General features: G+C 55.1%; 1 protein-coding gene and 1 long non-coding RNA gene across 5 annotated transcripts in view; one reads left to right on the top strand and one right to left on the bottom strand.

Moving 5' to 3' along the window:
- The first annotated feature begins 22,120 nt into the window (after window positions 1–22,120).
- Window positions 22,121–23,434, top strand: LOC110147132 (uncharacterized). The gene is made up of 3 exons (XR_002316757.2): window positions 22,121–22,320; window positions 22,413–22,553; window positions 22,674–23,434. It is a non-coding gene; the product is annotated as an uncharacterized lncRNA (long non-coding RNA).
- CXXC5 (CXXC finger protein 5) overlaps window positions 22,822–27,142 on the bottom strand; it is a 34,856-nt gene continuing 30,535 nt past the window's right edge. For all 4 annotated transcript variants that reach the window (XM_020908440.2, XM_020908438.2, XM_020908439.2 and 1 more), the window contains exons 2-3: window positions 25,421–26,490; window positions 22,822–23,859 (exon numbers count right to left, since the gene is read on the bottom strand). In XM_020908440.2, coding sequence (XP_020764099.2) covers window positions 23,815–23,859; window positions 25,421–26,329 — 954 coding nt within the window. In that variant the 5' untranslated portion in view covers window positions 26,330–26,490 and the 3' untranslated portion in view covers window positions 22,822–23,814. The remainder of the gene's footprint in view (window positions 23,860–25,420; window positions 26,491–27,142) is intronic.

Genomic DNA, 27,142 nt, shown 5'->3' with positions numbered 1-27,142 from the left:
TGGCTCAAGGGCGCGGTTAGCCCGAAGGCTGTTACACCTTAGGAGCTTTCCAGCATCTTAGCCTAGTCTCAGGCCGGAGGTTGAGGGGACATGTGCCTGCTTTGCTGAGCCTGGGCCTGCCTGGGGGCGCGACGGGGGGGACCTCCTAGCCAGCCACATCCGCACCCGGAACCCTGGAGACGGGACTCCCCGCAGTGCGCGCCCCACCCCCCTCCTGCCCCAGCACTATTAGCAACGGGCAAGCCTACCCTCCCTCCCAGGACTGAGGCCGCACCTGCCCCACCGGATGGCCGCCCCGGGGCCAGGCCGTGCCCCCCACCGCGCACACTTCCTCCCGGACCCCCAGCGCCCCATGGAGCACGCAGGGGGGAGGGGACCCGGCCGCCCCCGCCCCGCCAGCTTCCCACAGCCCGAGCAGCCCGGAGCCGAGGAGGCAGGAAGTCTCAGAGCCGGGGCGTGGAGGCGGGGTAGGGGCAGGAAGTTGGGGGTGACTCTCCCAGAGACCCCAGACAGGCCCCGGCGTGGGAGCGGGGTGGGCGGGCGCGTAGGGATTAAGGGCGCGCCCCCACCCCCCGCCTCTGTAGCCTTAGGCCACGTGATCCCGGCCGGAGCGCCCCGCTGGGTGAGGGCGAAGGCCGCTACCTCTGGCGACCCCCAGCAGCGCGCACTAGGAGGGAGGGGCAGCCTTTGTCTACTTTGCCGCAGAGACAGCCCCCCACAACCCCTCCCCCACGCGCCCGGCCGGGCCCTGCACAGCCCGGGTTTTCCATCCGGCCCGGCTCGGCTCGGCAGCTGTCAGGGGACCGAGCTGACCTTCGCGAGCAGGGAGTTTCAATTAGCCGCAGATCAGATAAGCGGGCGGGCCCGTCTCTCCGGGCACCGCGGGGGCGCAGCCCCGCCCCCGCCACGCCGCGCCAAACGCGCTCCAGATGGGAACAAAGATGGGGACGCAGCTCCACCTGCCTCCCCGGGGAGGGGGTAAATGGAGGCCCGGCCGGGAGGAGCTTCCCACCGGAGGAAGGGGTTGCGCACCCTCCCCAGCCCGTCTAGGATCTCGTTCGGGGCAGGGGTCTAGTCAAAACGATCCTTGCAAATCTCTTGCCTCATGCACAGCGGAGAGGTGCCTGCCACGCTGACCTCATCTCCATGCGGGCATCATGCCCTCCCTCCCCCGAAGGAAGGCTTTTGCCATCTCTGATCTCATCCGGAGCTCTCCCTGGGAGGCAGAGAAAAGGAGACTAGAGCCCAACAAAGAAAGGAAACTGAGGTAGAGAAGGGCTGGATTTCTTGATCCGGGTCACACCAACCACAACATTCTTTCAGATGTTTATCGAGTGCCTACTAAGTACCAGGCGCAGTTTAGACTATGGGGACATCAGCCTCTTAGAGCTTACATTCTAATTCAGGGAGACAAGCCATAATCAAGTAAACAAATAGTTGAAAAGAATCATTTCAGAGATTCTAAAGAGCCATAAAGATACTAAAACAGGTCATGTGAGACTGGATTTCAGGGAGGGGACCGTGTTATGGTAGTCAGGGAGGGCCTCTTTGAGGAGGTGACATCTGAACTGAAGCCTGAAAGACCAGAAGGAACCAGTCAAGCAAAGGAGAGCGTTTGGAGCATGCCACTGTGGACATGACTTTTGGTCCAAAGGGGAAGCAGACATGATAGGGCTTTGCAGACCAGGTGAGGCATCAGGGTTTATGAAAAGTGCGGTGGGAGCCTTTGGTGGGTTCTAAGCTGGGAGTGACATGGTCTGACTTACATTTTTAAAGATCCCTCTGGCTACTGTATAGATCAGAGGAAGGCAGAGGTATAGGAGAGACCAGAGAGGAGCAGGGAGGATGGGGCTGGAAGGGAAGAATGGAGAGTGGGGGGTGGCTTTCTGCTGTAGTGATATATTTTGACTGATGAAGTGGATGTGGAGGTGAGGTGAAGCAACAACAGAAGCCTGGTGAGAAAGAGGCAGGCCTTGAACCTAGGTCAGCCTTTAGGAGCATGGAAGGGCTGCCCAGAGGTGAAGGTTAAAGCTATGGAGCAAGAATGCCAGGGTTCAAATGCTGGTACAGATATTTTCCAGCCAAGTGACCTTGGGCAACGTCTTTATCAATATCACCAAGCATTTTTAAAAGAATAGGAGATTGTCATTGTGAGGTTTGAATATGATAACATCTGAAAAATGTTTATCACAAAGCCTGGTAAATAGGTGCTCATTAAATTTGGGCTATCTTTATGGGCCTTTACTCCCCCCACACCCACACCCCACAGCACCACCACCGCCACCTGCCTGTTTGTATCAGGACCATCCCCTGGCATTCCTACCCCACCTCTGGCCTTGCTTTCATTTGTTGAGAGTAGAAACTCCTGCTCTCATTCCCCCAACCCCACCTTTATTTGGAAGGAAGTTGGGTGGGGAATTAATTGGAAAAGGACTAACCCAGTCGTTGCTCACTAAACTGACTGCTGGGATCCCTCATCATCCCAGCTTACCAATCCAGGTATCCCTCCAAGCCTCTCAGTGGTCTGCATATGGGCCTACCCTCCATGCCTGCCAGTGGAGTTGAGAACATTCAGTTTTCATTCATTCAATCAGATGAGTGACCCTCTGGGCAAGGCTGAGTTGGGGACAGAGAAAAGCAAACCCAGGCCCTGCCCTCAGGCAGATCCTAGGCTGACTCCACTGTGGTTAGTTAGGGAATGTTGTGCTCTAGGAGCTTAGAGCAGGACCTGAGAGGGTGGTGGAGGGGGCTCTGTTGGGAAAGCAGTTAGTACAGTCACAACTCCCATTTATGGAGCCTTTACCTAGAGCTAGTCACGGTACATGCAGGCATGTCATTCAGTCCTTACAACAACCCAATGAGGTCCATACTATTACTAGCCTTAACTTATGAGCAAATAAACAGAAACTTCCAGAGGTGAAGTGCCTTGCCCAAGATTACACAGCAATTAAATGGTGGAGCTGAGAATGAAACCCAGGTCTGGCTGAGGTCAGAACAGGAGAATTTAAACATTCTACTATCTGGTCTCAGATTCTATTAAATGCAAGGATATCTCTGATATCTCTGAAAGGCCTTCAGTCAAATTCCTGTGGTCATGGCTTTTGCCCTTACTTCACTCAACTTCCCTCTGCCTGAGTCTTTATCTAAACCCTCAGGAACCCAGCCTGGTGCCAGGTAGACAGTAGTACTACTTGAACATAGCTTCCTCTTAACAAAGCAGTGTTGATGCCTGCCCTCACCACCACTCCCCTTGGATTCTTGGGCCCCTGTATCCCATTTCAGAGCCTGTCAGTGCTGCTGACTGGAAAAAGAAAAGTTCTAGTTTGCATAATATTTGCATCTGCTTTGCATGCTGTTCATATAACATCAAAATACACAAAAGCCTGGTCCTGGTGCCCTGCGCCCCCTGGTACCCTATTCTTGGCGTTCTGCCCCCATCACAAACTGCTGACCAGAACAAGGGGGTGAGGGTTCTGGGGAGTACTCATTTAGGGTCCACCTAACTTTATCTATTTCCAACATTGTGTGGACAGAAATGGGAAGAGTTCTGTCTACCCTCATCCTTCCCCCCGCCACATCCCTTCCTGGCGGAATTCTGGGTCAGGGCAGGGGACCCGGGGCCAGAAGGCAATGTTTGTGCAGAAGCGACACATACACACAACACAGACACACTCACAAGGCAGTGTGGCAGGAAACATCTGGGGTCTGGGTGCTCAGCACCCCATGACAGAGGATGAGCAAAAGGGAAAAGAGGAGGCACTGCTGCTGTGGCGATGGCTGGGGGCATCCTCATGTCCCCATCTCTCCTCTCACAGGGCCAGTCGGCCTCCCCGACAGCCAACCTCACACCTACAAACCCCTCTAACATGGCTGCTTGGGCTGGAGGGAGGTGGGGAGACGGACAGGAAGAAATAGAGACACCAGTGATGGGATGGTAGCAAGGGCTGGAAAGAAGGAAACTGGCTCTGTGATCCTGGGAAAAGAGAGGGAGGGTCTGTGCCCAGCCTAGCTTCAGCCTAGGCTCTTAACCACTTCAGGAACTCTTAAGAGACCCGGTGTGGGGGCATAGGAGGAGAGAGCTGCTGTGATTGGCCGATGAGGTGTGACCCACATGAGTTAACAGAGGACATAACCTGTCCTGATTGGACTCAGACATCACTGTAATGAGTGTCTAGGGGTCTGAAGGGCCATGAGGTGTCAACAATTGAGGACTGTGATTTGCAGAGTCATCTCGGAAGTCCACACATGCCCCTTCCCTGACTCCAGGTTGAGATTTAAGGGTTGGAGGCACCCGGAAGCTGAACAGGAACCAGAGACACAGGAACTCAGAATGGTGGGCTCACATGAGGTCCTTGGATGGCTGGGAGCCAGAAGGATACTGACTGAGTGGTGACACAGCACCTTGACAGGCCGTAGAAGACGTGAAAGGTGGGTGCACACTGAAGGAAGAGGCTGCCACCCTGGCTTATAGTTCACGTCTTAACTCTGCCCTGGGATATACAACGTGCTAGGCCTGTAAAGGCCCCCAGTGCCCCATCATTTCCATACACTCACCTCCCTGCACAGTATGTTGGGATCTGCCTCTGTGATGGACTGAATGTTTGTGTCCCCCTGAAATTCATATGTTTGAATGAATACTAACCCCAAATATAGTAGTATAAGGAGGTAGGAGCTTTGGGGGCAATTAGGTCATGAGGGTGGAATCTTCATCAATGGGATTAGTGCCTTTATGAAAGGGAGCCCTTTCCATAAAGCCCATCACATGCCCCTTCCACCATGTGATGACACAGTGAGAAGATGGTGTCTATGAACTAGGAAGCATGTCTTCACTGAACACCCAATTTGCTAGCACCTTGCTCTGGAACTTTCCAGTCTCCAGAACTGTGAGTAATAGAAGTTTAAGCCACCCAGTCTATGGAATTTTTGTTACAGCAGCCCAAGTGGACTTAGCCCCCATGCCCAGGAGAGGCTCCAGCTGAGCTCCCAGAGGATGCTGCCACTTGGTATGGCCTCTCCCAAGCCCTGGCCTCTCACTGTGCATGTGCCTGACACTAGCCTATGCTCAGCTGAGACCTGCACAGTCATCCCCACAGCCCTTACACTTCTGGTATCACACAGCCCTGGGCCTACTTCAGCTACCATAACTTGCAGTCACACAATCTCCTTGGACCTCAGTTTTCTCATCTCAGATGAAGACAATGCCAACTTTCAAAGATTCTTATAAGAATTAAGTTGGGTGAAGTCCTTAAGAGAAGACCTAAATTTCATTTATTTAATCATTCTCTCTTTGAGTGCCTTCCAAGTGCCAGGCATTGTTTTATTATTTTTTTTCAGGCACTGTTTAGATACTGGGATTTCAGCAGTAAATCATAGAGATAAGGTCCCCAGTTCTCAGGGGTTTCCATTCTAGAGAGGGAGAGTAAATATAAACCACAAATATATGTTTCACATTATGACAAATGCTGTGAAAGTATAAATAGGATAATGTAATGGGGGACATAACAGGACCATTGGATGTAGCAGTGGGTGGTTTTTGATTAGATGGTCAGCGACTTTGTCTCTGAGGTGTCATCTGAGCTGAGACCTGAATAATGAGGAGTCAATCATGCTAAAAGGCCGAGCAAGGGTGTTCCAAGGAGCAGAAACAGCAAGTGCAAAGGCCCTGAGGCAGGAAGAGCTTGCCCTGTGGGGAGACTGGTATGACTAGAGCAAGGGGAACAGGTAAGGTAGAGGCATGGGCACTGGGGGTCCTCGAAGACCTTGGAAGGAGTCTGTCTTGAATTCCAAGGGCTTTAGCAAATCACTGGAGGTTTTCAGCAGGCATGCACTAGGAATTGATTTACACAGTAATTGCTCAATAAAGGCTGGCTGTTGTCATTATGAATAATAATAATAATATAAAGCCCAGAGAGGAATAGCAATATGCCCAAGGTCACAGAGTCCCCATCCCATAGCTCCTTCTCCCTTTGATTGGCCTTCCTCCTCCCCTAGGGAGCCCTGTGGATCAGCCCGGAGCCTGGCGGGAAGGAGGTGAGGGCAGCCTCCCTCCCCTCATTCCCGCTCCTTCCCTCCGGCCATTTCCCGTGCTCCCGGCGCCTGCGCCCCAATTAGCCAGCGAGGCTGACGGCCTCGGCTCCGAATGACAGACACCTCCTGTCACCCCCTGACGGGAGAGGAGATTAACTCTGAGCGGCACCGGCTCCCAGGGACAACAGCGGGGAGGGGGAGGGGATGACCAAGCCTCCCCCCCACCAAGAGCCCCCTGTGCCTTGGAAGGAAGCGAGGGCTGGAGAGGGCCCCAGCTCTCAGAGAAGAGCCTTAGCAAGCTAGGGGGGACCGCCCCAGTCTGCTGATTGGCTGCTCCAGCCGGGCCCTCTGCCCCAGCCTCCACCTCTAGCTGCTCTGAGGGCAGGGACCTTGCCCTGCCTAGGGGGGCTTCACAGCTGAGCACTCAGTTCTGGGCACAGAGTGGGTGCCCAGTAAACATTTAATCACTGACTGTGCTAAGTACATTTTTTTTTATGCAGACTCATTCAATCCTCAGGGCATCCCCATTTTAAAGAATAGGAAACGAGGCTCAGCGGTGGAGGGACTGGATCACACAGATGGCCTAAGATTTGCACTGAGGCTGCCTGATGCCAAAGCTAGTGTCTAACCACTGTAGTATATCATTTCTCTCCCTAGGAGGAGACTCAGCTCCTGCCACTTAGGAATTTACAATCCACTTTGGGGCAATGAGACACAAGCCCTGGGAAAGGGAATTAACATAGCAGCTCTGGGTATAGATGCTGAGTGCCAGGCTGGGGACAGAAGTTCCAGATAACATTCCCAAAAGAGTGGAGCCAGGAGAGATGGGTACAGAATGGAAGTGAGTTTTTTAGAGGAGGAAAGGTGAGCTGGACCTCTAACACAGGCATGATTAGTCAGGAAAGGACAAGAGGAAGGTGTTCCAGGAAGACCACTGCGCAGGCAAAGGCTTGAAGGCAGAAGTGGGTAAGGCATGCATTAACTAGTCAGGACTTCAGGTTGTAAGTGACAGAAACCCAACACACACTGGCTTAAACAAAATTAGAACCTATTGGTTCATTCTGAGGATCAAGTATAAGAGAGTTTGGCTTCAAGAGCAAGGATCAGTTTCCTTTTTCTTGCTTCACTCATGGATAACTGTCCCCAAGGGGTAGCAGCCTCAAATTCCACAACATACTAGACAACACCTACCCCATAATTCCAACCAAAGCCCTGGGATTTAATCTGATTGGCCAGACCCTGAACTAATCCAGGGGTAGGTGGAGTCCCTCTAGAGTCCTAAGGGTGGAAGGGGAGGTCCCTGGAGTGGGGAGGCACTTGGGGCCAGTCATCACCAGGGTCCCCATTTCCAGGGCTAGATTCGGGTCCTGAATGACTCCTCCATGGGCAGCCTGAGGACCTCCACTCTCCTCAGTTCCTACCTGGGTAGATGACATCAACCAGTCCAGCTCTGGCCAGGTAAGAAGGAGCTCCAGGAAGCCTCTTGATCTAGGACTGGAGGGGCCTTGAGACTTCCCCCTGTCCAAGCTTGCTCTGGGGCCTTGGATGTCTCTCCATGGGGCTGCCTGATCTCTCCATCCATCCTTCACCCTTAGCCTGGCTGTTTCCCCTAGAGTTTGTTTCATCAGCAGGGTCTTTAATTGCCTTTCACAAAGTCACCAACTCTGACTGCCAAGAAGAGCAGTCTTGCAACAGGAAAGACTATGGCCAGGTTCCAGGAAGGACTTCTAGAGGGAGAGTGTTCCACCCTGTAGCAAGGGATAGACATGACTGTCAGAGTTAGAAAGCCAAAGAACAGGGAACAGCTGGGTCAGCCCCCCAGGTTAGAGTGATAGCTGTAATAGCTCATCTTAGAGCTAATGACTCTGGAGGTAATGAGCTCCTTTCACCAGGAAGAGAGAGGGAGGCACCATACTTTTGGCAGGCATGCTCAGGCTTGGGGTTTGGAGCATAGACTTGTAAGTCATACCAACAAAGATCTGAATTCTGGGTCAGCTGAGTGACCCTGGGCTTGCGTTCTCCAGTCTTGGTTTTCTAATCTGTAAAATGGGGATAATGGAAGGCCTGTCCTCATTCAAAGGAGATGTTGCATCCAGGTGCTACCACCCCTCCTCACACAGACTCTGCCATAAAGGGGCAGCTAATATTCTTCTAGCTGTCTAAGTCTGGCCCTTAGCCTGGGGCCACCAGCAACTCTTCCTGAGCCTCAGTTTCTCCGTTTGGACCTCCAGCCCTCTGACTCCTAGGATGGGTGACTTGGGTGATCTCACTGAGGAGAGGACCCCTCCCACATCAGTCAATCCATGTGGGTTGTGGGGGCCAGGAGGGAAGGCAGCAGGCAATGCCCAACCAACGATTTCACCAGGCTGGGCAGGCAGCGCCAGGCAGGCGGGAGCTGGTCAGGTTTTTAATTGAACGCGATGCAAATGAAATGTAAATACCATGCAAATAAGCTCTTGCCAGGAGGCTCTGGGCTGGGAGCAGAGGGAGAAGGGAGGGGACTGCTGAGCAGGGGCCCTCCCCTGTCCCCCTTTCTCTCTCTCCTGGGGCTGCCCACGCCCCTGCCCACCTCCTGGTGCTGCCCACCCAACCAGGCCATTACATTCTGGGAACAGTGGGCATTGCATCCCCCCCAAGCTCCCCTCCTGATCTACTCCTCTAACCCTGTGGCTCCTGATGGTGGTGATAGGATGCTCAAGGAGGAGCCAGGGAATTTGTGGATGGGGCTAGCCTGACACACTCAGTCACATGGAAAGATCCATGAAGACATACATGGGACACAACAGATAGAGACATACAGAAACCCACCATCCCCTCTCAAGTTCCCTGCAATACTGTGACCCACACAGACAGCCAATCACATAAATATTCACAAATGTACTTTCAGTCACAAATACACACAAATAGACCCAATCACAGGGGCATGCGCATGCGCGCGCGCGCACACACACACACGCACACACACACACACACACACACACAGAGTCTGCCCTGACACAGGGACTGCAGACTGAAGTCCCTGTGCTGGCCTGAGGTCAGGTCTGGGGGTGGGGGGACAGGCACCCTGTGTGGTCAAAGCCTGGTGGTCTGAATAAGGCCAGATGGGCTGCAGGGGGTGAGGGAATCCTTCCGGGTGGCCTGAGCCCTTTGCCCACCCCCATCCCAAACACATCACCATACCCCAGGGCTCATAATCACTAGACACCCCAGGTGTTGGTCTATCCCCAAGTCCTGAGGAACTGAGCCCCATCTCTATCCCCCTGTGGTTCCATAGGCCCCTTGCCCTTAAGCAGCCAGCAATCTGGAAGAGGTTGGCTCAGGTGACAGGGCCTGATCTGCTAGGGCAGAAATCCATCCCCCTTGCCAAAGCACAGAGGACTGGGGGAAAGGCCGAGCTGTCTGGACTGAACTCCATTCTACCCAGGATCCACATCTGGAGGTGGGTCCAGCCCCCCCTCTGAAGTGACTCACGCCCCACATTTAACTCTCATTAGCGCCTCTGAGCCCAGATGGGAGGGACAACCAGCAGCTTCCCCCAGCAGACAGGGAGCTCTGGGTGGGCCACCCCTGCAGCCTCAGTTTCCCTTCAGGGGCCTGGCCCAGCAACAGGGGCTGTGTGGGAGAGCAGTGGTTCACAGTCTCCTTAGACTGAGCTGGGCCTGTCCTTCGCCCCATGGAATGGGGGACTGGGTGTGGCCTCTTCCAGGAACCCCAGCCCCAGTCCCCTGCCGGATGCCCCACAGACTCAGATAATCCCTCACCCCAGACTGCAGAGCTTGAGGGGCAGGAAGGAGGGGCGGGGGCAGATGGCTCTGGATCAGGCCAAACGCTCAAAAAAAATAAGTAAGTAAATAAAGCTCCCCTATGCCAGGGCCTTACACCTGGCGGGGTGAGTGAGTAGGACCAGAGAAGCAGGGACACGGCTAAAAGGACCCATGGCCCTTTAGGACCTCCTTCCTTCCCTCCCTTGCTTCCCAGGATGGACCTTGCTCTTTGACCAACACCGCAGTGTTACTCCGTCAAGGTGCACTAAGGCGCCCTGGGCGCCGCCCTCTGGGAAGCCAAGCTGAAGACCCCGCTCCTCCACTGCCCCGGGGGCACCGTTCAGCCTGCCTCCACCACACTCCCAACCCCCCTTCCCCTCTCCGTGGGAAGGAGGCAGCTGGGGCGGGGGTGGCCGCGGGAGCGTCTTGCCCGTGTGATCGTGCCGAGCCGGGAATTCGGGGCCATGTGGGAAAGACATTAGTGCCGGCCGCCCTGCCAGCCAGGAATGCGCCCCCCGCTCCGCAGCCGCCGCCTGCCTGGCCCAGAAACGGTGACTCACCCGCTCCGTGTTCGTGTTCCCACCCCCTCGTCGTGCACCCTCCACAGCCCACCGCCGGCCGGCCGCAGGCTTCCCAGCCTCCCTGCTTTGCTCCAGCTGGTCTTGCTACCTGCCTTGCCCGCCCTCCAGGCTCCAGCAGTCTCATATTGCTGAGCCAGATCACACCCCCTGGGAAGACCTCAGACCCCCTCCCCTGGCCTGTCTGTCCTCTCCAGTCTCGCTCTAGAGACTAGTTTCTTTGGGACATGGCCCCTCAGGCTGTTTCCCTCACTCAGGATGACTCACTCACCTCTGGGTCCCCACTGTCAAAGAGCCTGAAACACAGGGCAGGTGCAGAAAAGAGAAAGGAGTCGATGTAACCTGTTACCTTTGGGAAGCAGAGCAATGAGAAAGGGGTGGTCTTCCTCCCACCTTCCCCTCCAGTGACCTTGGAATAGTAAACAACGCCACCTACTTCCTAGGCTATGCGACCCTGGATCCCTTATTCCGCTTGTCTGAGCCTTACTTTCCTTCATCTAATACAGTAAGATTATAGTACACACCCAGCTTGCTAGCTAGCCAGGGTGGCCTGTGCGGACGCTTTGGTCTGTAAGGTCCTCAGCTCAGGGTCTGTCTGCTGCTTGAGAGAGACCTAATCACCATGATGGTAGTGATGTCATTACTAGTAATCACAGTTATTTAATGAACACCTACTACTTGCCAGCCCTAGGCTGGTTACTTTCTAGAAGTTATCTCACATCACCCCTGCCTCAGTCCTGTGAGGGTAGGTCCTGTTATTCTTCTTTTACAAATAAAGAAACATTAAGGTTTGGTGAGGGGAAGGCACTGACTCAGGGACCCCGGGGCTCTGGTTACAGCACCCCTAGGGCCCTCCAGCATCCCCTAGGTCCGACTCTCCCAAAGACTGGACTGGGCTCCAGCTGGTAATCCCTTGCAGATGGTACCCTCATTGAAACCTCACAACCAGCCTCCCACCTCACCCAGGTCCACCTCTTGTAACTTTTAATAAGAAGTAATAGCACCAAGCAGCGGGCATAGGTTTCATTTTTAATTATCTAATTTACATTTAATTTTCCCCACCAACATGATGCAGTTTATTAATGTTTTACCTAACAGCATCTATTTATGGGCTAAAAATATGTTTAAAAAACTAATGGGCAACATTTCTCTTTTGGAGTCCCCTAGTTCAGACCCAGGGACTCCAGCTGGGGCCTTAGGTCCTATGACCCAGCAACCAACAAAGTTCTTGACACTGGAATAATTAATAAACAGGTGTCCCAGAACTCTCTCAGAGAATGCCCCTTCCCTTCCAGCCTTCAGAATGAAATGGTGATTATTGAGCACTTTATGGGAATATCTCATTTAATTATTTCACCAACCCTTACAGACTGGTGCTGTTAAACACCTGTTCTACAGATGGACAAACCCAGGAAGAGGAAGTGTCCTACCCAAGGTCACTCAGGAAGAACCAGCATGGCAAACTTAGGGTCTATGGCTTGAAGCCTACTCTGCACTGCAGGATTGAGTGACCCCCTCAGAAAACCCATGCACTGGTCCTACAGATACCAGCTCCAACCTTTGAGACCTTAGGGGAACTGTGCCCTGTGGTTCTCAGGATGTCAGTGGAATTGGGTGCCATGATGGAGCAGGGAGGAGTGGAACTCAATAACACAATTCTCATAGCGTGGACCCATAGGGCTCGCTGAGATCTGGGTATAACTTTCCAGGCCTCTCAGCACCCAATGGTTGTGACTTCCATGTAGGGTGCTGGAATTAGCAGGGGTACCCATCTTCCTTTTCCCCTTTGCTCCCTATATGAAAGAAACCAGGCTTTCTCTAAGGCAGAGTAGGGACTTCCCTGGTGGTCCAGTGGCTAAGACTCCACATTCTCATTGCAGGGGCCCCAAGTTCAATCCCTGGTCAGGGAACTAGATCCTACATGCTGCAACTAAGAGTTTGAATGCCACAACTAAAGATCCCACGTGCCACAACAAAGATCAAAGATCCTGCATGCTGCAACTAAGACCCAGCGCAGCCAAATAAACAAAAATAAATATATTAATAAACAAAGTAGGGTAGATGACCAAAAATTCTGGTTTCCAGAACTTCCCTGCTAATACAATGGTTAAGATTCCACTTGAGAGGGCATGGGTTCAATCCCTGGTAAGGGAACTTCCACATGCCACGTGGTGTGGCCCCCCCAAAAAAAAAAAAAAATCTGGTGTCTAGGAGAGAAGGAAGAGTATGAAACCTAAAACGAATCCTGAGTCCAGGGCTGGTGGAGAGAAGACATAGTCTCAGGGCAGAAGGCTGGGGTGGGTACTCACTTTGACCTCAGCTCCTTGTGAGCAGTGTGAACCCTTGGCCTCAGCCAGAACTGCAGACAGGCAGCATGGCCAGATTGCAGGTGGAGAGCCATGTGGACTCCTTCTCAATCCCAGTCATGCTCACAGAACCAGGAACTCCTCTGAGATTTGAGGGAACTAACCCCTTCCCTACTACACAGGCACAGACCTCTTTTTCAGCAGATGTCTGGGGGGGTCCCAGAAGCTCCACTTACTACTGCAGGACAAGAGTGGGCCACCCTGGAACCCAAAGGCCTGATTAAAACCCTTGAACCACACTTACCTTCCAGCCTCAGTGTGCTTATCCAGAAAAGGGAGGTAATGACCCAGTGCGTAGTTTGGGGTGCTGCCAGGGCCTCCATGGTAATGAAATGAGTTGGGGCAGCCAGGGCTTGACCATCTACTCCATTCTCAAGTCTCTCCTCTTCCTTATAGCACCTTCATTATATGGAAAGGGAAAGCAAGGCCCAGAGAAGTCTGAGGTCTACTGTAGATCACATAGCAAATTGGGAAATGGAACCCAGATTTGAGTCTTGCACAGGGGTGGGACTCTAGGAAACTCCATGGATCATAGTGAGTTAAGCTGCACCTTGGCACCTGGTCCAGGCTGGGCGTATGTGTGTTGCTGGTTGGGGGGGTGGGTGTGACGGACAGGGTGTCAGGGGAGCTGGCGCTGCCGCCTCCCTGGTATTTTTAGCCTCGAGAATGAGCTGAGCTCAGGGCTCTGAGCAACCACCAGCAGTGAGGGAAATGGGAAGGTCCCCGCCACCCCTCCCTACCATCACCAGTGTGGAGCCAGGTTTAGGTAGGGGGGGCAGCCTAGGAAAGAGCACAGAACCCAGGGGCTGGGAGCAATCAGGCCCTGAAACCCTGCACCCCAGCCCATCCCCATCTAGATCATCCTTCCAATGCACCCTTCCCATGGGGTGCATCATCACGCAGCCAAGCTGGCAAGGCCAAGCACCCTCATGTCATCCCCTGCTACCCTCAGCTTCCCCTGCTAGGAGCTCTGGGCCAGCTCCTTCCTGTGCAGCAGGTCAGAGCTATGAGGTTCCCATGACAACAGATGACAGCCACAGAGGCTGCTGGCCACAGGGTCAGGGGTGATGGGGTGTGGGTGTCAGAGCAGAGGAAGGGAGGAAGCCCAGCACGGAGGTGGGAGAGGAAGCTGTATTGAAGCACCCCCAAATTATAGCTCCTTCTTAATGTCTAAACCCCTAGGAAAGGCCTAGAAATTTGGCTGATTGATGCTGGAAAGGACTCCTTTGCATCGATTGGGAAGGCTAGACAAGGGGGCTGGTTATACCTTTGGTCGTGTGATCACAAAGCCAGCTACCAGGTTACAGCTTGGATGAAAATCCTAATCCCTTGCCTCTCAGCCCAGGACTCTGCTGCCTCAAGACTAAGGTTTGGGGGGTAGGAGTTGGGACCCAGATGTCCCCAGGATGTGAACAAGTCCTGAAGCTCTCCAACCTGGCCATTCTGCAACTTGGATTCCCCATCCTGTAATGAGTGGTCAAGGCCCCAAAACAGATAGGTCACTTCTGGCAAGCCCAGCCCTCTAGTTCCTAATTAAGGGCACGTTTCCTTTGGAAGGGGGCATGGTAGGTAGCATGATCATGTTCTTCTGCTGACTCCCCAGCCCAGCCCCAGGGACCCAGAATGGGGGTGGGAATTTGCACTACAAACCCTGGTTGACTGAATGCCTCACTGCAGACTTAAGTTTCTTCAAAGGCTGTCCAGGTTCCAGAACCACATTGGCTCCCACTGTGCCTAAGACAAAATACAGTTCACTCATCCTGGAACTTGAGGTTGACACTGCAGTCCTGTGGCCTCCATGCAGTGTGGTCTCCTTACTGCTTGAATCTCTCCCAGGTAAGCAACACAGTCATTCAAGGCTCAGTTCTACTCACCCCTCCTCCAAGAAGCCTTCTTGGCTTTTCCCATCCACACAGATCTCTTGTTCACTGAGGGGTACAAGGCTTGAGAGATGACAAGGACATCACCCAAGATGTCTCATTCCATTCTCAGAGTATCTCTGGAAAGGGAAGCCAAGAGAGAGAAGCTTCTTGTAGAAGGGTATGCAGCCTGAGAATGTCAGCTTCGCTGCAAGTCCCTTTTTCTCTTGGGGACCCCTCTTGGCAGTCACCAGCCTGTGACTTTGTAGTTGGGATCCTCCAGCTGAGATCCAGGTCTTTCTCCAACTCCTTGTATATACAGGGCCACCTTGTGTTCTCTGGGCTTCCCAGGTGGTACAGTGGTAAAGAATCTGCCTGCCAATGCGGGAGACACAGGAGACTCAGGTTCGATCCCTGGGTTGGGAAAATCCTTCGGAGGAGGAAATGGCAACCCACTCCAGTATTCTTCCCTGAGAAATTCCCATGGACAGAGGAGCCTGGTGGGCTACAGTCCATGGGGTTGCAAAGAGTCAGACATGACTGAATGACTGAGCAGGCACGCACGCACGCACCGCATGTTCTCTACCTCCATTTCAGCTATTTATTTCACATTATTGAGTACCTAACATGTTCCAGGTAGACAAGTCCATCCCTTTGGAGCTCACTTTCTAGCCAGGAAGACCAGCAAGTGAACAGAGGAGGGTTCACTCAGTGTGATCTCAGTAGGGCTGTGATGGGGGCACCCAGGGCAGGGGGTGCAGAGAAGAGAGTTCTCCAGCTGGACCTACAGAGTCAAGGTGGATGCCAACCACAGCTCAGCATCCCTTAGGTTCTGCCTGCTTAGGAAACTGTACTCCCATACCTAACCTCAGTCCCATTGGCAGCAACCCCTGAAAGACAACTGGCTGAGAAAGACCAAAACCCAGGTCCCTGCCCGAGCGCTGTATCAGCCAGCAATCTCACTGTTTCTGCTGGGGCTCCCCTCCCTCCATTGTCTCCACAGACCCACCACGATGGTCAGAGGGGCTGGCTGGACCACGAGCCCAGCAGGCGTAGAACCAACAGATCCACTGCACCCCTCTTTCAGCCCCCTACCCCTCAGCTCTGCTCTGGGGATCAGTGGGGTCTAGCGGGTGGTAGGTAGACAGGCAAGGGTCAGAGCCCCGCCTCCCTCAGCTGCTGAGCCAAGCTGAGAACAGAGGAGGGAAAGAGGCCCCAGGATTGCTGCTTGGTCCTCAGGATCCCCAAAGGCCACAAGGAAGGGAAGAGAAAATGAGAAAGAACTCAGTCTTGGCTTCCCAAATCCTCCCACTCGTCAGAGCCACGGGGGCTGCAGGAGGCAGGGCGGGCTCCTGACACAGAACCCAGCGCCCCTCCTGGGGGTGGGGGTTGGAGCACTGGGCACCCTCGTGATGAGGCCGGCTGCAGGGCGATTAATCTTGTGAGGCCTGTGCGTCAGCCCCCCACTCTTCAGCCTCCCATGGTCAACCCCGCCCGCGCTGCCCCGGGAGTTAATCTCCGCTCGGGGGACTTCTCAGCCGCTGTCACGGCTGCATTAATTCTGAGGCAGAGGGAGGCAGGCAGGGGTGGCGGGGGGAGTGGATAGACTCCTTGGGAAGGTTTCGTGGTCAGCAGCTGGTGAGCAGGGGTCCCAAATAATGGGGCCTGTGTCCCCTTCAAGGCTCAGCCCTAGTTGAGAGGAGGAGGGGTGTCCGTATTACTCCCCTCAGACCACCAGAGCCCTTTTACCCCCTAGCCTCTAACCCTCAGCCGCCAGCTGAGCCCCAAATGCAGTTTGCAGTTTTGACGGCAGATGTCTCTCCTATTATGATTTATCAAAATGTTTAAGGTAAATAATGCACACAGATTCATAGGAGAGGAGGGGGTGGTGGAAAGTGGGAGGGACTGAAGGGGCCAGGGGGGTTTGGAGCCAAGGGCTCAGAGCACCTGTCCCCTGTCCCCTGTCCCCAACCCTCCCCACTCACGCCCAAGGCTTGACCCCAGCCTGGCCCTGGGAAAAGAGGGCTGGGGTGACATCAAGCCTACCCAGCAGCCTACCAGAACCTGGCCCCGGGGGTCAGGGAGCCGGTGGACCTGTCTTGCTGGGGCCCCGCCAGGCCTGGGAGGCGGCCACCTGGGGGAAGTGGTTGAGCCAGCCTCAGCCTCACACCTCAGCCTCGTTTCCATGGCTTCACTGCTTCCTGGCTCCCCAGGGCTCTGTCGCCTTATCAACGGCAGCAGCGGGCACTGCCCTTGCCCTCACCCTCGCAGTCACTCCCCCCGGACCCTGGCAGCTGCCTGTGAATCCCACTGCAGCCGAGCCAACTCAGCCACAGGCGGTGCCCCTTCCTGGGCAGCCTCAGAGCTGGGTGAGCGGCTGGGACGGTGATGGGGACAGGTCAGGGAGGGGCGGGGGTGTGTGGAAGGGCGGAGGCTTCTGTAGATTCAGGCTGCAGCCACTTCGGGCCCCCCTATACCTGATCTTGTCATTCCAGGGGAGGGGTCTGTGATCCTGGGTTCCCTTCTCATCCCCCACCCTCACTCCACACTGTGCTCTTTGTTTCCAAACCTTCTGGGCCTAAGAAGGTTTGGTTAGAGAACTTTATTGGGCTTTCTGATTTGAAAAGCAATATGTATTTACTGAAAAAAAAAAAAAAAAAGGAAAAAAAATAGTCAAAAAGTGCAGAAAAGTTTAAGTAAGTAATGCCTGACCCTAATCCTGCATCTGGGCAGGATCACAGGCAGCATGTGGGGTGGGGGTGTGTTCTTCCAGCCAAGCCTGAGGCATCACCAGGTATTTACAGGCCAGCTTCTGAAAGCAGAGGAACCTGGCTTTGTGATATTGTGTATGTCTCTCTACTTCTACCTCTCTGAACCTCAACTTTCTGATCTAGAAAATGGGATAACTGATCATTGCTGTCCTCACAGGGTTGTGAGGATTGAGTGAACTGGTAAATGCAACGGACTAGCCCAATGCCTAGCACACAGGCAATAAACGCTGCCTCTTGTGAGGCAGCGATGTCATCAGCACCTCTGACCAAGGGCAGAGATACAGAATATGCAGTTTCCAGCGGGCTGGGAAAAGAGGGCTCTTTCTGGTACGTTTCCCCTCACCTGTGACTGGTACTTCAACTAGAGCTGGAAACACACAAGAGAAAAAACATGCCCAGAAAGAGGAGATAATGTGTTTATTCAGTCCACGGAAGGTTTCTGGTGCCAGTGACGCCTCACTGAGCTACAGACCACAGCCCTGAAGCCAGGCCATGTCACCCAGAGTGGTCAGCAGTGATGCGGGGCACGGGGACACTAGACATGGCCTGCAGGGGCTAAGAAAGCTCCTGAGGAGGTAGCACCTGAAAGGGGAGGAAGGCATCAGTCAGGGAGGAGAAGGTTGCAGGAAACAGACTACATCTGAGAGACCAGAGCCCTCAACCCAAGCCCTGCCCCCAGCCCAGGCCAGGAGCTCTGGAGGACCTGGCGCCCCTCCCCTGGGCCCACCCCATCTTCACGCCCTGCTGCCTGGAATCTGAGGCAGCCCTTGTTCTCTGGCAGGAGGGGAATTTAATGCCGCTGAGGGATGGCAGGTCGACAGGCGAAGAGAGATGAAAGTGTCCGCTCTGGCAGCCGGGTCGGTGGCCTCGGGGGACCCTCCCATGCCCCCTCTATCTTCCTCAGCCGTTCTCCACTCGGTGTGGCAGGAGGAGCCCTCAAGGGGCCCTCGGGGGAGATGTGGACCTCGGGGGACAGGATTCCCTGCAGGGCTGTGTGAGCTTGGGGGGCAGCTCGGCCTCTCTGTGTCGCTTAACTGCCTGCAGGGTGCCTAGGCCAAGGTCTGTATTATTAACGTGCGGGTGGCTGCCTATCCCTCCCCCACCTTGGCTGTCATCAGCACTGCCTGTCAGTACAGGGTGGCGGGTGGGTGGGCGGTGGGGGGCCAGGGCCAAGTGAAGAGTGACCTCCATCCATCCATCTCCGGCACCTGGGAGGGAGTGGGAGCTGGGCTGCAATCGGGTCAGGCCGAAGTGGCCTTGAATGCAGCAGAGCCATGGGGCCGCCACCACCCCTCTGTGACAGCAGAGCTGGGCTGGCTCTGGGAGTGGAGGCTGGGGCCCCACGGCAGAATCTGCCTCCAGGCCCAGTTGGAGGTGCTACGGGTTTTGGCCCCATGAGGTGACCTTATTGCTCTGCAAAGCGCCCCACCAAGTGCCTCACCCTGTGGTCCCTGGTTATGTTGCCCTTGTTTCCTGGGAACAGAGAGGCAAGGGCATTTAGCCAAGGTCATCCACAAGGGCACACACACACATACACACATACACGCCAGAATGTGGCTTTGACACATAGTGACCAAGAAGAGTATGTCTAGACTCAGACTCCCAGGCCCTGCCTTCTTTCCCATCCATGGTAAAGAGTGATCCTCCCAGAGGCCTGGCACAGGCATCTGACAGCCAGGAGTCCAAGTTCCAATCAGGTCCCTTTACCATTTTGCTCTGTGACTTGGGTGTGTCTGCAACTCTCTCTGGGCTTCAGTTGCTCATCTGTAAAATAGATAATCCCTATCCTGATGATTTTCTGGAGCCAAAGAAGCAAATTTATTGAACAAGTTGAAACCATCCCAGATTGAAGACAGCCTCCAACTAGCCTTGGGCCAAGGAGAAGTACCCACACAGAGAGCCTAGTTCCTGGCCCACAGTCACCCAGTATATTACAGGGGCTGTCCTGCTTCCTTCTTCCTGCGCAAGACAAGGACAGTAGGCTCACAGCAGGGGGTCAGAGGCCCAGTCTGGCATGCTGAGTCAGGTTCAGGCCATGAAACAGGGGCTCCAGTTTGAGTGGGGGATAAGGGCAGCAAGGGACTAGGTCAGGCCAAACCCCACTGCTGTGGGGGGGAGGGGGCGCCTGGCAGGCTCTGGGCAGGCTGGGGTGGGGAGAGGCCTTTGGCGGCCACAGAGAACAAAGAGGCTGGGGTTGCCAGGATATTCTGCAGAGCTGAAGCCGGCGGTGGTGGGGCTGGGAGAGGGGCTGTGGTGGCCGTGGGAACCATGCCTGCTGCCCCCACGCCAGCTCCCCTACCCAGACTGGGCCTCAGGGCCAGGCTGGGGTAAGAGGGGCTGCCAGGGCCCTCGCTCTGTCCCCAGAGTGGCACGGCTGTCAGGGCAGAGACCCAGGAAATGCTGTAGACAAAAGACACATGGCACATAACGTGAGCATCACCGAGGCGAGCACAGGTGCACACCGACACACAATGTCATGAGCACACACCCAGGCAGCGTCACAAGGTCACAGCACGATCACAGACTGGCAGCACACACTCACACAGAATCCTGATACCAGTCCCAGGGCCGCACCCATGATGGCCACACAGACACAACATCGCAAACCGCAGAGAACCACCCAGAATCTTGTCTCAGGGTCATGAATACCATACAGTATATGTTGTATATTCAGTGCCACACATTCAGCTGTACAACCTGGTATCACACTGGGTCTGTTACAGGATTGAACAATGTCACAGGAGTATACATGCAGTGTCACAGAACATCCCAAAGTGTGGGGCCGCTGACATCACATTCTAATCCATGGCCACATGAGGTCTCACATCAGTCTACCACACACTGCACAGACCCATTTTCATAATGTCTCAGTGTCACATATAGCCACATTGCTGTGCAAGCCCTCATGTGGTTGTCAGGGCCTTGAAGCATCTCTTTCTCTCTCTCTCTCTCTCACACATACACACACACAGAGCTACATGGAGTCTGGTTTTATCTCCAACTCCAGGTGCGCTCACTTCCAGCCTCTCCAACCACCCCCTGCCATCCAAGCGGGGGTACAGGGTACTTGAGGTAAAGCTCCCAGGTCACCAGGAGGTCAGGCTCCCAACTGTAGCATAAGGGAGCTGAGGGCACCCCCAGGGAGGGGAATTGGACATTCAGCTCCACAGGGGAGCCCGCCTCTAAGACCTTCTCTGTCAGATGGGAGAGCAGCAGGGGTGAGCCCACAACAGAAAGACAGAAGTGAGAGATACAGGGAGAGACAGAAGAGACACTTGGAGACAGAGGTGCATGGGAAGGTGATGAAACACAGAAAAAGGAGTCAGAAGCAAGCAAAGACCACCAAGACACAGAGCCAGATAGAAACAGGCAGAGACAGGGAATCCCCTGGTGGACTGGGGGTCCCTCAGTGCTTCCATCACTGGGGCTGGGGTTCAGTCCCTGGTTAGGGAGCTATGACCTCCACAAGCTGCATAGTGTGACCAAAAATAATATTAAAAAAAAAAAAACACAGAAAGAAAGAGGCGGACATGCGGGAGCAGGGTCCAGGACTGGGGCAGCAGCTAGGCCACTCTGGAGAGATGGGAGGTGGGGTGGCTGGGCTTTAGGGAGAATGCACCCCCTGAGGTGGGGGACATCTTGGTTAGATTTAGATGCATAATAGTTTTAAAATAACAGCACCAGCTACTATTGACGGAGTGCTTACAAGGAGCCAGGCCCTTCCCTAGAGTGATATCATTTCATCCTCAGGCAACTTGATGGGGGATTATGATTGTCCCCATTTCCCAGATGAGGTAACTGAGGTCTCATGTGTTCAACCTCACAGTCATCCCCACCCCTGCCTAGGCCTGCCCTCTCCACAAAGCACAGCCCAAGAGGATGAAGTTGGAAGAGGTGCAGGGCCTCAGACTCCAGGTTTCTGTGATGGAGGGTGAGCCCAGGAGCTGGGCTGCGGGCTGGCACACGAAAAGGGGACAGGCTGGCTGAGTCACGGCATACCCCCCTTGGGGCTGGCACCAGAGCCATCCACCCCACACCTGTAGGCATGCCAACGAGGGCTGGCCGAGGCCATCTGCGGCCCATGCACTGCCAGCAGCCAGGCGGGGGCAGGCCAGGGCCTCCTGCCCGGGTGCCCCCTGCTGGCCAGGCTTCCCATCCCCACTCCCCCAAGGAGGACCCTCCCTGTCCCCAGAAGCTTCTGCAGGTGCTGCAGTTTGCCTTGCGCAGGGGGTGAGGGTGCCCTGGGCTATAACACCTCCCCCTGCTCCCGGCTGGACGCCCCCCTTCGGCAGAGCCGCCTGGAGAGATCACAGGCAGCCACATGAAAGGGAATTTTTCCCAGGCAGAGATGAAGTTGAAAGCTGCCTCCCACCACCCCGCCTGCCCCTGCTGTGCCAGGCCAGGCTGCTGAGCTCCGGGTGCTCGGAGGGAGCTTGTGACACCTGGGGAGGGGTCGGGGGGTCAGAGCCCCCACCCAACTTGGCTGCTTTCTCTCCTCCCAGAAACAATAGCAGACACATTCCACCCACCTGACCGCCCACTTGGCTTCAGAAGTTGCCCCTTCCATCATCTGAAAAGCCCTCACCCACCTGAAGCCAGGCTCCAATGTTGTCAGGAAGTTCTTCCTTGAGTCTAGCTCCATCTCAGCCAGGCTCAAAGCTGCTGGGTGGGAAGAGCCCTCCTGGTCGAGTGGATGATGGTTGCATCCTGCACATACCAGCCTCTGTGATGTCCAGGGGTGGGGCATGCAGGGCAGCTGCCACCCTCTTCCTGTTCAGGCTGCCCTGGCCTAGACCATGTGGTTGTGGTGACTTCCCCAGACACCTGGCCTCAGAGGCCCCAACCTTGCGCCAACAGTCTTTCTGGAGGGAGCAGGGAAGAGGGGAGGGTGGGGTGTAGACAAGAGCCCAAGCCTGGGACACCTCCAGGCCCCACTCCAGCAGCTCTAAAGGGGGGTATGTGGGGGTAGTTGGGAGGGGTGTCTGTGTGTGTGCATGCTGGGCACAGCCAGGTCCCCATGAACCTGGGCTGAAACTGCCCCTTGCAGCTTCACTTTTCTAGATCCTTGCAAGGATGAAGAAATGAGAACCTGAACAGGCAGCTCAGGCCCCACCCCCAGCCAGAACTGCTGGCTACTCTACACTGATCGGACCTGGTGACTTGAGGTGAACAGAGAATGTGGCCCCAGGTAAGTGATGGTCCCTGGCAGTCCAGGTTTCAGCAGGGGGTGGGGGACCCAATCAGGCAGGTGAGGTGCTCCAGTACCGGCCACTTCCAGATTTAAGAGCATTTTCATCCTGTCCGCCAGGATGGCTGCTCTGGCTTGCCCCATTTCTGGATCCAGTGAAGACCTCACTTCCAGTCCTTCCTCCTTCCCAAGGTCGTCCCAGACAACCCCTGCCCAGCAACAGCCCCCAAGCCAGGCCCCAAAACCGGACAGCAAGAAGCCAGTGGTGTTCCGTGACACAAACATGCATTCGTTTTATTCACAAAACAGCCTGGTTTCCTAAAACAATACAAACAGCATGTTCATCAGCAGGAAGCTGGCCATGGGCAAGGGGGCCCAGGCCACAGGGGGCCCCTGGGCACCCGCCCCCACTGGCAGGGGGCCACGCAGAGAAGTCCTTTCTTTTGTTGCCATCAGTGAGGCCAGAAAAAAGGACTTATTTTCTCCAAGGTAAGTAGCCAGGATCAGAAATAGAGACATGGGCTCCCCAGATCTCAATGGATAAATGAACAGAACTTTCATTTTTGCAAAATCATCACAGTTAGGGGTGGGGGGGCTCCCATTCTGGGGCCCGTGGGTGCCCCGGGGGTGGGTGGGCTGCCCCCTCCCGCGCTGTGAGCACCTAGCGGCAGCTCCACACGCATGGATGGATACAGAGGGGCTTCGACACGGCGCCATCAACATTCTCTTTATAAACATGAGTGGATTCTCCAGGCAAACTATGCACTATTTCATGGTCGGAAAGAATCAAAGGAAGTTTAAATGAGGGTGGAGTTAAACTGTGCTAAATTACAGTAGTGCTTATTAGTAACTAGATTTCAAAAGGTTACAGAAAATTTACATTCTCTACACAAAAACTGCATCTCCTGCACAGACAACATCGACATCGACACAGGAAGGAAACTGATTGTCCATTCTTTGCCCAGGAAGTCTCGGTACTTTATAGATTCGTCTTTACCTCTTTTTTTTTGTTGTTGTTGTTGCTGTTGTTCTTCCAAAAAAAGCAGTTAAATTTTTTTTGTTTTTCTTTTTTATACGAGGGACGTGGAGATGTTAAAACGACAACAAAAAATATATATATAAAAACAGGAATGAAATCTGTGAGAGAATATTTTTGGTTCTAAAGACGGGTGCATCCGTTTGTCTTCGCCCGAATCCCTTGCCGGAGACCGCACGAGCAGTGACATTGCACGCAGAGGGCAGCTTTGGGTTCGCGCCGCCGTCACTGAAACCACCGGAAGGCGGCTCCCGTCGGAAGCATCACCTTCTGGCGGGGGCGGGAGACAAAAACAAGGAGAGAGTTCAGTCAGGGTCCGGCTGGGCCTGGCGCAAAGACGTTCCCCCGTGGAGGGCCTCCTGGCGGAGGGATGGGCATGGAGTAAAAGCAGCCACCCCGTGGAGTTCCTGCCATCCGGGCCAGGCCAGAGCCGCCTGACCCACTGGCCACCGCAGGGCCTGGAGCACCCGGAGCACCCTGAGGCCGGCTGAGCCACTGTGCCCAGGAACCCTCCTTCCGGACAGGAAGACCCCTGTCCCTGGTCCAGAAGCCACAAGCGCCAGGTGGCCATGGTGCCTCTAGGAGTTGTGTTCACATTTCTGTTGAATGAGCATGTACGCATGTGCACTGGACGCACATGAGGATGTGTGCCTTGAGCTATGCTACAGTGTGTAGTGTGTCTGGAGCTGTGTGAGGTGGAAGGATGCTTGCTGTGTTTATTCAGAGGCTGCGTCTATAATAAGGCTGTGTACAAGGCAGGATGTGTGTGTGTGTTATCTGTCTGTCTCTACACAAGAGGAGAGTGGGTGCCTTTGTGTGCATCCAGGTATGTTCTCTGGGCAGGAGAGCAGACATATGAGGTTTAGAGCTGGGTGAGGTGGAGGGGATAGCCACGCTGGGGTGCCATTATCATTTTGCAACCATTTTGGACATTTGCGTCAAGCCCATTTGCAGAGGGGCAGGGCAGGGCAGGGACAGCAGGCTGAAAAGATGCTTTTGTACTCAGGCCTGGCATCACAGTGAAGCTGTCATGGCTGGGGACATGAGGACAGGCCCTGCCACAAGGATGGAGAGAAAGCATCACAGGAACCTCTCTGCCTTCTCAGAACCAATCCACAGTGCACAAGCTTTGCCCACATCCCAGGCTCAAGCCACCTCCCAGGCCCATAGGAACCCTGGCCATTAACTATGCAGCCAGACTGAACTTGGGGCCTCCAGGTACCCCAAGTCTGTCAGTTAGATGCCTAGAGCTAGGGTTTTCCAGGCTTCAGAGCACAGCAGTCAGCACTGGAGCTGCTCTATTCCTGGGTGGCCTTGGGAGAAGCTGGGCTCTGAAGGGGCAAACGGAGGGCTTATCCCTCAAACCTAGAGGATCTATAGGACAGAACCCCTCAAATGGGGCAGGGGAGTCTCCCAGAATCTTAGGTCACAAACTGGAAGCTTTAAGACATGTCTGAAAGTCGGAGACTTAGGACCTGTGTGGGAATCTCAGTACCTGACCCAGAACTCTGGGTGGTGCTGAGGGGGTGGGATGGGAGGTGGGTGTGTGGCATTCGGAGTCCTGGGGCCTGGAGGGAATGCTAGGCCCCCGTGTGAAATTACGTGCTTGCCTAGGTTGCAGACTACAACCTAAGGGCATCTTGGGATGTGGCTCTAACTCTCGGGGCAGTGAACTGGTGTCTTGGAGCCTGGCCTAGAACTCCAGAGCCCAGGGACAGCTGGGCATCCCCGACACAGGCCCAAGCAGGAAAGGTGGGGATGGGGGTGGGGGTGGGTTTGGACTGCCAGACAGACGCAAGAGCCCACACACCTCCCTCTAAGGCGCCGTTACCTCCAGAGCAGCGGAAGGCTTCTTTTTGAGTTCCTCACATTTTCTGAATTTGCAAATCTGATGGCCAGTCTTTCGGTTCCTACAACTGCTGCACTGCTCGCAGTTGATGCGCCGCCGGCAGGGCGCACACATGCCGCAGCGTTTCCGCTTCTTCTTGCCTGAGCTGATGGCGGAGGCCAGCTCTCCCTGCATGGGGTACTCGGCCAGGCTGGCCATGTGCAGCGCGCTCTCAGCCAGGAACACGCCCGCGGGGGTCATGATGAAGAGGCCCGGGTTGATGGGAAAGGCGCCCAGGTAGGGGAAGTCGGACTGGCCGTTGAGGGCTTCAGCCCCCGCCACAGCCTCCATGTCGGGCAGGCCGGCACCCGCCTCGCTCATCAGCGGTAGGTGCTCCTGCACCACGCGCTTCAGCATCTCCGTGGACTGCGCAAACTGCTGCAGTGTCAGCTGTCCCTCGGCCGCCAGCTCCGTGGCGCGCTCCGCCTTGCTCAGCAGGCTGGCCACAGCACCGCTTTTGTGCTTTGAGGTAGAGTTGCTTTTGTCCACAGCCATGGCCGCCGCCAGGTCGTGCCCGTTGGCCAACAGGGAGGCGGCAGCTGCGGCCGCCTTTTCGGCCGACTCCCCGCCCATCATGCTCCCGCCGCCACTGCCGCCGCTGCCCCCAAACGAAGAGTAGTGGGAGAGGGGGCGGGAGCGGCGCAAGCTCTTGTTGAGGGGTTCACTGATGATGCCGCTCTTGTTCCGCCGCTCGGGGGGTGGGGCATCATCCGCCACTGAGGCTGGCGCAGCAGTGGCCACCGCCGCACTCTTGTCTGCCACTCCCGCCTTTGGGCCACTGCCACTGCTGCCATTGGTGCCACTGCTGCTGCTGCCGCCGGTGTCCTGGGGGCCACTGCTGAGGCTCGACATGGTGGGGCCGAGGCCCGGACCCCGCTGCCGGGGGAGCCTGCCAACTGCGGGGGGTCCACAGACAAGCACCGGGGTCCTGCCGCCCAGGACAGAGAGACCTGGTGGGAGTTGCCACTCAGCGCAGGTACATGGTTGGGTGTCCACGTGGAAGTGCTTTCACTCTGTCGGAACAAGAGGATACGGGGTCAGGGCAGTGGTAAACACCTCTGCCACCACCAATGCATCGCCACGGTAACCACCACGGCCTCACCAGGGCATTCATCAAGTGCCAGCCAAAGTTAGGAATTTCTCATTTGTCTTATCTCAGTTAAGACTCATAAAAAACCTACAAACAGTGGCTAGGAATATTCTGTCTGATAAGGTGAGGAAGACAAGGTTTGGGAGAACTGACTGTCCCATGGGTACACGGCCACTCAGCAGTGCGGTAGAGGCTCAGCCGGATCCCCCTTCTTGGGTCTGGGAAGACTTCACGGAGGCAGGCGGTCCTTCCTCTGGGGGGAAGTGGGGGTGGAGAGAGCAGGAGAGCTCCATTAACCTCAGAGGTTACGCTCTGCTTCCTAATCTTTCACTGACCCAATTATGGAGAAGAGGGGTGCACACAGAGCTTGGCAATACAGACCAAAGTATGGAAGCTGCCTCTGGATGCTTTTTTAATTTTTTTGAAGTCACTCAGTCATGTCCGACTCTTTGTGACTCCATGGACGGTAGCCCACCAGGCTTCTCCATCCATGGGGTTTTCCAGGCAAGAATACTGGAGTGGGTTGCCATTTTCTTCTCCAGGGGATCTTCCCCACCCAGGGATCAAACCCAGGT

Source organism: Odocoileus virginianus, chromosome 3 (assembly GCF_023699985.2).
Source record: "Odocoileus virginianus isolate 20LAN1187 ecotype Illinois chromosome 3, Ovbor_1.2, whole genome shotgun sequence".
Lineage (NCBI taxonomy): Eukaryota > Metazoa > Chordata > Mammalia > Artiodactyla > Cervidae > Odocoileus > Odocoileus virginianus.
The sequence above is the reverse complement of the archived record's forward strand: the minus strand, read 5'-3'. Positions and strand labels throughout refer to the sequence as shown.